This window comes from Notothenia coriiceps, unplaced genomic scaffold (genome assembly GCF_000735185.1).
Source record: "Notothenia coriiceps isolate Sejong01 unplaced genomic scaffold, NC01 NC01_scaffold00029956, whole genome shotgun sequence".
NCBI lineage: Eukaryota > Metazoa > Chordata > Actinopteri > Perciformes > Nototheniidae > Notothenia > Notothenia coriiceps.
In genome coordinates, this window is record NW_011362657.1 from 6,289 (window position 1) to 16,382 (window position 10,094).

The following is a 10,094-nucleotide window of genomic DNA, read 5'->3' on the forward strand; positions in this document are numbered from 1 at the left end:
GTGTGTGTGTGTGTGTGTGTGTGTGTGTGTTTGTGTGTGTGTGTGTGTGTGTGTGTGTGTGTGTGTGTGTGTGTGTGTGTGTGTGTGTGTGTGTGTGTGTGTGTGTGTGTGTGTGTGTGTGTGTGCCAATAAGAGGCTCCCACGTCGAGCTGACCTATTTCTGGACCGTCTCCTCTGAAGCCCAGCTGAATATTTCATGTCACACTCTGATTTCTCTGTTGTTGCTCACACTCACTCACACACACACACACACACACACACACACACACACACACACACACACACACACACACACACACACACACACACACATAGATCTTTAATAAAAAAAAAAACCTAGTATAATTTGGCTTGTTCTAGAACAAAACACATACAAGTAGAGCAACTACAGTAGAGCCACCTCATTACATTAACTTGAACTACACAGAAGAAACATTAGAAAAATGATATTACTGTAAACGGGCTTAAATGGTCCTCTCGAGACCCAAGGGAACACCAACAGGCTTTACACAAATGCTTCGCCCCCAACAACAAGCATCAGATGTAATGTATGCACATAGATCGTAACACCTCCATCAGAGTGAGAAATGTTCAGTTTACAACATGCACAGCATAGCCGCTGATTAATTAGAGTGGGATGGAAAACAAAGGCATAAAGGAAACATCTGACTCTGCAGAACTGCTGTATAAAGACCAGCTGTAGCAATTAAAACAGGAGTTTCATTGCTAACTGATGCAGGTGGAATGATAATAGGTATTATTTTGGAGCTTCTTCAAAAATATGTGGATTTTCCCAGTCATAATTACAGCTTTTATGTTGATGAAATCTCTTTTCTTCCTCAAACTCACTTCTCCAGCAGCGCCACTTTCTATATATGTCATATCTGAATAAAGCCATGCAACATTTATGTGCCACTCTGACAAAATGGCCATCACTTTAACCGATAGATGAAGCAACGTTACGTCAGGATGTTTGATACTGATGGCAGTGGCCGACAGACACTTCAATCACCAGCAGCGTGTGAGATCAAATCAGCGCCACACAGAAATCCTCGAGTCGAATGCCGTCATATTTGACAAATAGAACACGCCTTCAGATGAAAAATCTTAAAGTGGGCACAAACACAGACACACACACACACACACACACACACACACACACACACACACACACACACACACACACACACACACACACACACACACACAAACACACACTGGGGGCATGGTTGAGAAAGGGGTATGCATGGGCCCAAACACATCAAATCCTTTTGGTGGATGCAAATCAAGCTTCAAAGCAGTACAGCAGCAGCAGCAGCAGCAGCAGCAGCAGCGCATACACACCATACTTGTTGGACTCAAGAACACAACTGTAACTTTTATTTATTGTATATCTTTTAAATCATTTCCTTGTTTTTGAATTTGTATCTGCAATGTTCACTTGGAATCAAACTGGATTTCGTTGCTTTACATATCTTGGTTGTTGGTTGTTTTGCAGTTCTTTACAGTAAAGAGAGAATGTGACAGTGCAGCGCAGTAATCCTGTCACATGACAAACAGTCACCTTACAGCACGAGGTATTTCTCCCTGCGAGTGAGAACAGCTCACTGTGTGTGAGAAGCTGGTGCAGGCACTAATTAAAAAGTTACATACCCCAACCAGTGTACAGGTGTATGTGTGTGTGAGAAAGAACGAGGTTTCATACGGTACATGTGACAAATTGTGCGGTTCCTATATGTGCCCGTGATACATTTTTAAAACTTCAAACCAGCCATGTGTGGAATAGAGAGACAGGGAAGAAAGGCTTTGAATATGTATGAGAGCTAAACTGCAAAGAGTTTTATGGTTAAAGCCATTTTGTGCACGTGTGTGCGTGAGCGAGAAAGAGGGGGTGAGGTTAATGTATTTTTTTAGCGACAGTAGGCTACAGTATGTGTCTTTACATTCAAATAAGGAAGATCTTGGTTGATACTGACGAGCTAGGCTAACTAGGCTAGCCTCATTTTTCCTGCAAATCTCACACGAAACACGTATAAAAAAGCCAATTCTGCCTCAGGGTGTCTGAGAGAGAAATGTGACTAAAGTATGAACACATTTGTTGTCATAACCGATTGTATATTGGATTCCTTCCAATTTCATGCTGACATTTGATTGGTTGTGGCTGCTTCAGCTCTATGGCTTCGAGGAAAGTTAAATACGAAGGACTGATATCCCACCTAAGCCCCTTTTGTATCCCTCTACCTCCCTACCTCTGTCCTTGTTGTGTTGCGTATAGAGGGCAACATTTCCTGCGACTATTTTGAAGACATCTAGTTTTTTGTCCAGAAGACAATCCTCAGCATCAGTCAAATTGAAAATGTCTGGTTGCTTTCCATTTGAATTACAAGATGCTTCTGAATGTCCTCTCCTCTTCCTGCTCTCTATCTTCCTCTCTTCCCACTTTCTCCTCTCTCATTTTAATTTCCTCCTTCCCTCCCACTATCCACCTCTGCATCTCATCTTTCACCTCTCCTTCTACCTCCAAATATCACATTTTCCTTATCCCCCCCGCCATCTTCCGTCTTTCATTAGATTTTTTACCAAACTAAGGCAGTACATTTCACCCGACTATATTTTCACAACCTAAACAGCTTCAATACTGACAGCTACATTTCATTGCTGTTTGATCCATATCTTTAAGTTTGAAGCCTTTAAAGCTTGTGCATTTCCTTAAGGAGCTCGGGTTACTTTATTTATGAACGTCTTTTCTCATGTATCGTATCCTAGTTCAGCTGTGCGCAGAAATAGGTTTTTCAGCAGCTTACATGATCACTTTGACAGCATCAGGTGGGAGAAAAGGTGAGAGAAATGGTCAAATCTCCTTTCTCCACCTGAGCCCAGATGGATTTAATGATGAGGCGTGTGTGTGTGTGCGCGTGCGTGTGTGTGTGTGCGCGTGCGTGTGTGTGTGTGCACGTGCGTAGCCTATATGTGTGTCTATATAGCCGTCTGTATCTAGTGTCTATATCTTGCCGTCACACCAGCATGGCAAATAGAGACATTTCACAGTGAAATCCATCCACTCCAACTGATCTGTTTTCTTAGAGAACCAAGTGAACTTTAGCCCACTAACTTTAGCCGGAGACCATTTTTTCTAGTTCACAATAAGATGTATTAATAAAGAAAGTGCCGTACATTGTACAAGAGCTTTGCAAAATGTCGCTATTATGGGAGTTCTAATTTCTCCGTCCCTTGAAATGGACGTAAATACCCCATGATAATGAAGATACTGTATATAGAGGAATTCCACTGTGACACTCTCTTGTGTGGCCAAACAAAAAGCAAAGTGACATCGTGTGTGTGTGTGTGTGTGTGTGTGTGTGTGTGTGTGTGTGTGTGTGTGTGTGTGTGTGTGTGTGTGTGTGTGTGTGTGTGTGTGTGTGTGTGTGTGTGTGTGTGTGTGTGTGTGTGTTTCCAGCGCCACAGTGCTCCCCTATATATAAACGCGGACAGATTTTTGATAACGTGCCAGTAAAGCTTTTTCGCCAAGGCTTTTTGTCAGCTCAGGTATACTAAGTGCTCTCTCCCTCTCTTCATTACTTTCACTCAGCGCTGCTCGGTCCCCCGCACCTTCACGCCACCTCCCCCCACCTCCTCCTCTTCCTCCTCGGCCTTCACCACAAGCAACCCCTCCTCTTCTCCACCTCCTTTTGGCATTTATTTTCATCCTGCCCTCTGTCCTTGTAGCATTATCAGAGACGCTTCATCGCCACCAAACCTCTCCTGATCTCACTTTAACTTGTCTCTGTCGGTTTTCTCTCCCACTTTGATCCATTATTAACTTTGTTTTTTAAACACTCTTCCTTGCTCTTTCACGTCTTCCCTCTTTCCTTTTGCCTTCCCTTCCATCTGCCTGTCTTTTTCTTCCGTCCTTGCTCCTTCTAAGTGTTCCCTTAAGGACATCACACCCTTTTTCTTTCCTTTTCATTCTCTCTTTCTCCTAACTTCAGTCCACCTTCCTTCATCTTCCTCCTCCTTTCATCATCCTCACATCCTTCCTGCTATATCCTTTGATTAATCCCATCCCTCTCATTCCCTTCAACCTTCCTTCCTTCCCTTAAATTGTCCCCTTGCTTTCCGTTTTTACCTTCACTTTCTTTTATGTGTTCATGCTTCCTTAATTCCACCATCATTCTTTTTCATTGCCTCTTTCCTACCCGGCCCCCTCCCTCTTTATCTCCCTTATCCCATCTTTCCTTCAACTTTCTATCCTTTTTTTATCATCTTGTCTCCTTGTTTTACATCATTGTCCTAATTCCTTACGCCTTCCATTTTAATACCTTCCTCTTGTCCTCACCTGCTCCTTTGTTCTGCATGTAATCAACATACTTGATGGGCTTGTGGTAAAGGCAGTGATATAAAATATCAAAATCAAATGATATGTTTCTCGTGGCTCTGTCTCTCGTCCCAGGCCCACTTGGGATTTTTTGCATTTCATTTTTATCTATACAATATTGCATTTATTCATGATTGTTCCCTCTGTTACTTTGTCACGTTCTTCTTCTCTTTACCAATTTCTCTGTCATCCATCACTTTAACCTTTGGTCTTTTCTTCTCCTTCTGTTTTCCAGACTGGCAGGTTGCTACGCTGGCCCTGTTGCTAGGGGGTGGAGCCCTGGTGCTGATGTCATTCCTGGTCGCTCTGGTTGCCGTGTGCATCGGCACGAGACGACGATTCTACGCACCCGTCGCTTCCATGCTTTTCGCTGCAGGTCAGCACACACACACACACACACACACACACACACACACACACACACACACACACACACACACACACACACACACACACACACACACACACACACACAATGAACTGCTGTCAATACACACTCAGCAGGTCTGGGTCTGAGGCCACACACACGTTATGCACACCTGATGACACAACACACACTTACACACTTAATTAGCCAATTTAGACAAGGTAATAGGAAGGTTGAAGGTATCACATTGAAAACTGACATGCATTTAAATGATAATCCTTACTTATTAAATGTGCACACAGACCACACTACACACACTCAGGTTTACACACACTTTTTTCTTCTCTCCCTCAAACTCATTTAAAGAAAATCCTATTTTTATAAGTCGGGTCAGAGCGGAGAGTCATGCCTGTCCCTTTAATTTCCCCCGCCAGCCCAAATCTCAAGTTGGACGACTGACAAGTTTCCTCCTTTTTCCGGGTTCTAACCTCCCGGAATAATTGGAAATTGTATTTATTTTTAGGCGTGAAATGTTTGATTTTCCAAAGCTGGATGTCTTGCCTTCTGAATGCCACTGAAGTGAAAAAACAAGGAGACAATCTTATTTAAAGGGCTGGTTTTGGAGAATTCAGAATCTGTGTGATTTCTCAAAGAATCTTCTTATCCTGGAAATACTTTCAATGCATCTATACAAAGTAAAAGTGCTTAAAGCAGATTGGATATAAACATATTTATATTTGTTACTTACAGTAGGATTGATATGTTAAAAAGTCCCTATTGTGACTTTTGGGGTTTCCATTTCCTTATATTGTTGAATATTCAGGGTTGAAGGTGGAAAAAAAAAGCGCCAAAAAACACAAAAATAAGACACAAACTTGAAGAAGTTGTTGTAGCTGGATTTTGTTTTGCATAATTATAACAGCACATCATAAAACTTTAGAGAAGGATTTTAATTAGCATGAACTTTGGTGCAATTAAATCAATATTTAAAGCATTCAGCTTCATTTTAGAGGGAGCAAAACAGGGATAGAATCTATGAATACTAACAAACAAACGCACAAAAAACCCTAGCTGTCAAAATAAAGTAGTTTTTGCCGTGATGGAACACAAACAACATCTGTAAAAGATATTTTAAAAGCGGAGCACAGAGGCAAAGTGTGTTGAATGGACTTTAAAGATACCCCTCGGGGAAAGATGGATCACATACACTTTTCTTGACAACTAACTACTTCTTTAAAGCTGCATTGCACACAATCTGTGGTAATGTTTGCATGTTTTTGGATGTTATGTATCCCGTGTTAGTTTTTTTGTTTGCGTTCCCACAAGATGAATTCCCTTTGAAGAAACAACAATTGATGTGTTCTCCTTTGTTCCACTGCCATCCAACCCCCCCTCCCTTTTTATATATTTATCTCTCACCCCCCTCGTCCATCTTTTCCCTCATCTCTTCATCAAACTCGTCCTGTGTCCTTGGAGCCTGTAGTCCACCTCTGTCTCTTCCTCCTGTTCCTCCCTCCTCCCCCCTCCCTCCTCCCTCAGCCCTGCTCCTTGCCTCCTGCCTGATTCAGTTTGATTTATTTTGTTTTTCAAAGCCGTGCTAAATGAACTAAACAGAGCTAAATGACATTCCCCCGAGGCTCTTCACGACTCAGTCGATGCTAATTTCTGCTATTTCTCTAGAATTCCTCAAGTGTTTGTACGTGACTGCTAACAAATGTGAAGTAAAGTACAGCTGACCAATCAGAAGTGGTCTTTTTCAGGAGGGGCCTTAGAGACAGGCGCTAAAACAGTGTGTTTCTGACAGAAGGTCAATACAGATAGAAAGTATGAGAAAAATAATGTGTTTCTTTTAATATTACAGCATGTAAACATATTCTTGTTCTGTCCATTATACTGTATATGCCTCCTTTAATAAATGACACTTATGGTCTTCCTGTCCCCTCCAGTGGTCCTGCAGGCCTTCAGCTTGGTCCTCTACCCCATCAAGTTCGTCCAGAGCATCAACCTGAGAATCTACCACGAGTTCAACTGGGGCTACGGCCTGGCCTGGGGGGGGACCATCTTCTCCTTCGGCGGGGGAATCCTCTACTGCCTGAACCCCAAGAACTACGAGGAGTATTACTAGCTCCAAATCAAGCTGAGAACATAAGATATTCAAGGGGGAAAATGACTCATCTCCCATGAACTGTAAAGAGTACTATAAAACATTTTTGAGCCGATAACTGTATTTCAATTAACCCTGGGGGCAATTGAAGGGGTTAAGCTGGTTGTCAAGGATTTATTTTCTTGCCTCGGTGAACAGAAGTGAGGCTGCATATTGGAACCAGCCCTAATGTCACCAGATGTATCATGGGGAGGGGTCATACTACACCTGCAGTAACAAAGGATAGCAACTATCAGCCCCACTTATTGATTCTGTCGTAGAGGAAACATGAGTGGCTTTTTCCGCACACATGCACATCCAACGGAACGTGTATCTTCACCTGTCATCATCCAATCCTCCAGGGGTTTTAACACCCCCCCCCNCCAGGGGTTTTAACCCCCCCCCCCCACCCCCTCCTGCCCCATCAGTGCATCATTAGCTTAGCACTTTTTCTTCATCTGGAGTAAACTTTCACAAGGACACGGAAGAGGATCTACAGTTATAACTTTTCATACGACAGATTGGTGGATGATAAAACAAAGACACCGGCTCAATATTCTGTCATCGACCGTCGTCTGTAACCGAGGCAACCGACACGGAGCCATCATGATTGATTAGCCTCGGCCGGAGGTGTGAGATGGGCCTGCGTAAAGCCGCCTCCAAGCGACTGCTGAAAGTTCGATTCCCAATGAGGCCTGTTTGTCCACACCGTGACTTTGGGAGCATCCGTCCGCCTCGGTCCAGCTCCACTGCGTCCGCTACACCACCGGCAGATCTCCCAGCAGGGGGGGCTTGAGTGCACATCAATAGTTTAAGAAAGTGGAATAATGTGATTATGCCTTGAGCTGAAGAGAATTCACAAAAACACCTAATTTCATAAATGTAAGTTGCCAGCTTAGATAGAAAATGTGGCCTTTAGCTGTTAGTCAATATGGTGGCATTTGAGTTTAGAGCAAAATCCAAAATCACTTCCTTTTTATTACCAACTGCAGTCTGAGCAAACTATATGAGTGTGTGGCTCTGAACTCATTGTTAAAAACACACATTATAATTGTATTGGTTATGCTTTCTGCTCCAACAAGCTGCAATTGTGTGTTACTGTTGAGTCAAAATGCACTAACCCAACTTAAAATCACATTCATAGAAAACTGATTACATTGTTAATGTAATTGTTGGAATGTAAATATGGATGGAGAAGTAAACACTGTACTTCTATACACATTTTATTTCCCAAAGAAGCAGGTGATAACGCATATGTTTAGCTTTCACTGTGCAAAAACCTATTTCCATTTCCTGTGGAACCCGTGACCTCCATTCTTCATTCATTCTGTCATTTAAAAAGCGCACAGGGAGCCGAATGCAAAATAAGACTCCTCCAGGTGACATTTCGGAGATTCAAGCGGCTTTTGTCTGCGCTCTCCATTGTGGCATATTCTGTCTAGAAACCATGACCCAAAAATAGGATCCAGGCCGCCTCCCCCGCCAGTTTAACAAATGAAGAGCTGTGCGGCTGTCCATTTATTCCATATAAATGCCACAATGATGTCGGTTGTCCCTGATGAGTTCTGCCTGTCACCACAACAGCATTGCTTCTAAAAGCAGCTCATTTGAGCAACAACTGATTTGCCAAAAGGATGTGTTGAAGCCCCTTACTCTCACTTTAAAAGCCTGTTCAGACTCCCATAGACCTCATGCTGTAAATTCACTGTGTATATTCTAGTATTAAACTGGTGGATGTCAAATGAAAGTATGGGTCTTCTGGGAAGAAAAAACTCCTGCTTGTAAGTGGATTTTTTTTTTTTAGCACTGAGTAAAACAGAAGCACTTATTCCTTAAGCTATAACAGCTTTTCAGCATGAGACCAGTATTTCAGCAGTTGATCAGTATTGAATACTGAATGATCACAGATTAGTGACGGTGTTTTTGCTACCTAGAAACGTCTCTGTGCTTTGGTGGAGTAGAGAAGCATTCGGCATTAACACTGTAACAGACCTGGGTTAATATATACACTAACACTTTACATTTACAATATCCACATATGTGACAGTAATGGAAGGAATTCGCATTTTAAACGTTTAAATTTCAAACTCACACTGGTTTAACGGAAGAGAATTGGGGCCACGTGTTAATTTGTTTTAGATCGGAACAAAACAAACCAAAAAATCACTATTGTTCAGATCTCAATGAGAATGTGGCCCTCTTCCATGGGTATAAAACTGATATTTGATGCACTGAAACAGCTATTGATTTAGTCTGACGCTACAGCACTTTTATTCTCACTTTAGACACAGTCAAAGGGAGTTGACCCAGACAGAGTTAAGATGTACAGTTTTATTTTGCCAGGTAGTTTAACATTATACATCTGCTGTTATTAATACATCTTTTATCCAAGATTCAAAGTGACAATTCTACAGCACTTACATAAAACAAAGATACCCTAACTTCTCAAAGCTGCATGTTTTGAGTCTCTGATTCTAAATGACAAAGCAAATATGTTCGCACCAGTTTCAAAAATGACCTACATGCTTTGATTTATAATGAAGCACTTCCATGTGGTTCAGGGTGAAAATAATATCCAGGCTGGTATGTTCATGTGGAACAAACACAGAACTAGCCTTTAATATGTTCTACCCATTATTAGATTGTATGTTTTAGCCCAGGTCTGACTTGTAGTTATTAGCATTTGTTTGGTTATTCATTTACTGATGAAAAGTACACGCTCATCTCCCAGTATAATGGAGAAAAACACTGTCTAATGATGTGCATAGGGATTTAGGAAGTGTGTGTGAATGACAGAAAGAGTGTGTGTGTGCATGTGTGTTGGCATGTTTTAGATGCCATTGTAGCGATGTGATGTCAGTAATCAGCATTTATCTCTTTGTACGTTGGCACATTAAAGCACTAACCAGAATGTCTCTGCATCACTCTGTGTCTCATTTTGTTGTCACATCCTGTGAGCGTTGAAACGATTACTTAACTTTTAGTATTATTTACCGAACCAGGATTGTTGTAAGCTAAATTCAACACAATAAACCCTTTCATAATGGACTGTGGTTCAGGTGTAAGACCTCTCAGAAAAAAGGAAAACCACCACTAAGATAGACATTTTTAAATATGTTGTGTTCTTTTTTACAATGAGTATAAATGCTTATTAATATGGCGGTGTACCTGGTGCATTCAATGTCCAAAGTCAACACTAGTTTCCCTCC

At 41.8% G+C, this 10,094-nt stretch overlaps 1 protein-coding gene across 1 annotated transcript in view; it reads left to right on the forward strand.

The window, feature by feature from the left end:
• Positions 1 to 9,798, forward strand: part of LOC104959121 (transmembrane protein 47-like) — an 11,806-nt gene extending 2,008 nt beyond the window's left edge. The window contains exons 2-3 of the mRNA XM_010786971.1: positions 4,611 to 4,751; positions 6,689 to 9,798. Of these exons, the coding sequence (XP_010785273.1) occupies positions 4,611 to 4,751; positions 6,689 to 6,867 (320 nt within the window). The 3' untranslated portion in view covers positions 6,868 to 9,798. The remainder of the gene's footprint in view (positions 1 to 4,610; positions 4,752 to 6,688) is intronic.
• Positions 9,799 to 10,094: the final 296 nt, after the last annotated feature.